The sequence below is a fragment of the Camelina sativa genome, unplaced genomic scaffold (genome assembly GCF_000633955.1).
Source record: "Camelina sativa cultivar DH55 unplaced genomic scaffold, Cs unpScaffold05724, whole genome shotgun sequence".
NCBI lineage: Eukaryota > Viridiplantae > Streptophyta > Magnoliopsida > Brassicales > Brassicaceae > Camelina > Camelina sativa.
In genome coordinates, this window is record NW_010926808.1 from 1 (window position 1) to 545 (window position 545).

Consider the following 545-nt stretch of genomic DNA (forward strand, 5'->3'; position numbering starts at 1 on the left):
TTGCTTGGTTGTTCTGATGATGACATAAAAGAACTTCTGCAGCTATCGCAGGAGTTCGATTTAGTGCGGTACCCAGACCAGGTTGCCCTTGAAAGACTTTTCCGAGTTGAAGATATTAGAGTTGGGGCTACTTCTCGAAAAGCAATTCCCTTACTAGTTGAACTTCTTAAACCAATTCCAGACCGCCCCGGTGCTCCTCTTCTTGCACTTAATCTTCTAACTCAGCTTGCCGGAGACTGTCCACAAAATATGATTGTCATGGTAGAGTCAGGTGCTCTTGAGGGCCTCTCGAAATATCTTTCCCTTGGACCTCAGGACGAGCAAGAGGAAGCTGCAACAGTTCTTTTAGGCATCTTATTTAGCAGTGCTGAAATTCGAAGGCATGACTCAGCATTTGGTGCCGTCAGCCAACTTGTAGCAGTTTTGCGTCTAGGTGGAAGAGGAGCTAGGTACAGTGCTGCCAAGGCATTGGATAGTCTCTTTACCGCTGATCATATAAGAAATGCAGAGTCTTCTAGACAAGCTGTTCAGCCATTGGTAGAGAT

The 545-nt window shown here is 45.9% G+C and overlaps 1 protein-coding gene across 1 annotated transcript; it reads left to right on the plus strand.

Moving 5' to 3' along the window:
• Positions 1-3: 3 nt before the first annotated feature.
• LOC109131823 lies at positions 4-540 on the plus strand (the record flags this gene model as incomplete). Its single annotated transcript, XM_019243003.1, has 1 exon — positions 4-540. A coding segment is annotated over one exon (537 nt), but the record flags the coding sequence as incomplete, so codon positions are not given.
• Between the last annotated feature and the right edge of the window lie 5 nt (positions 541-545).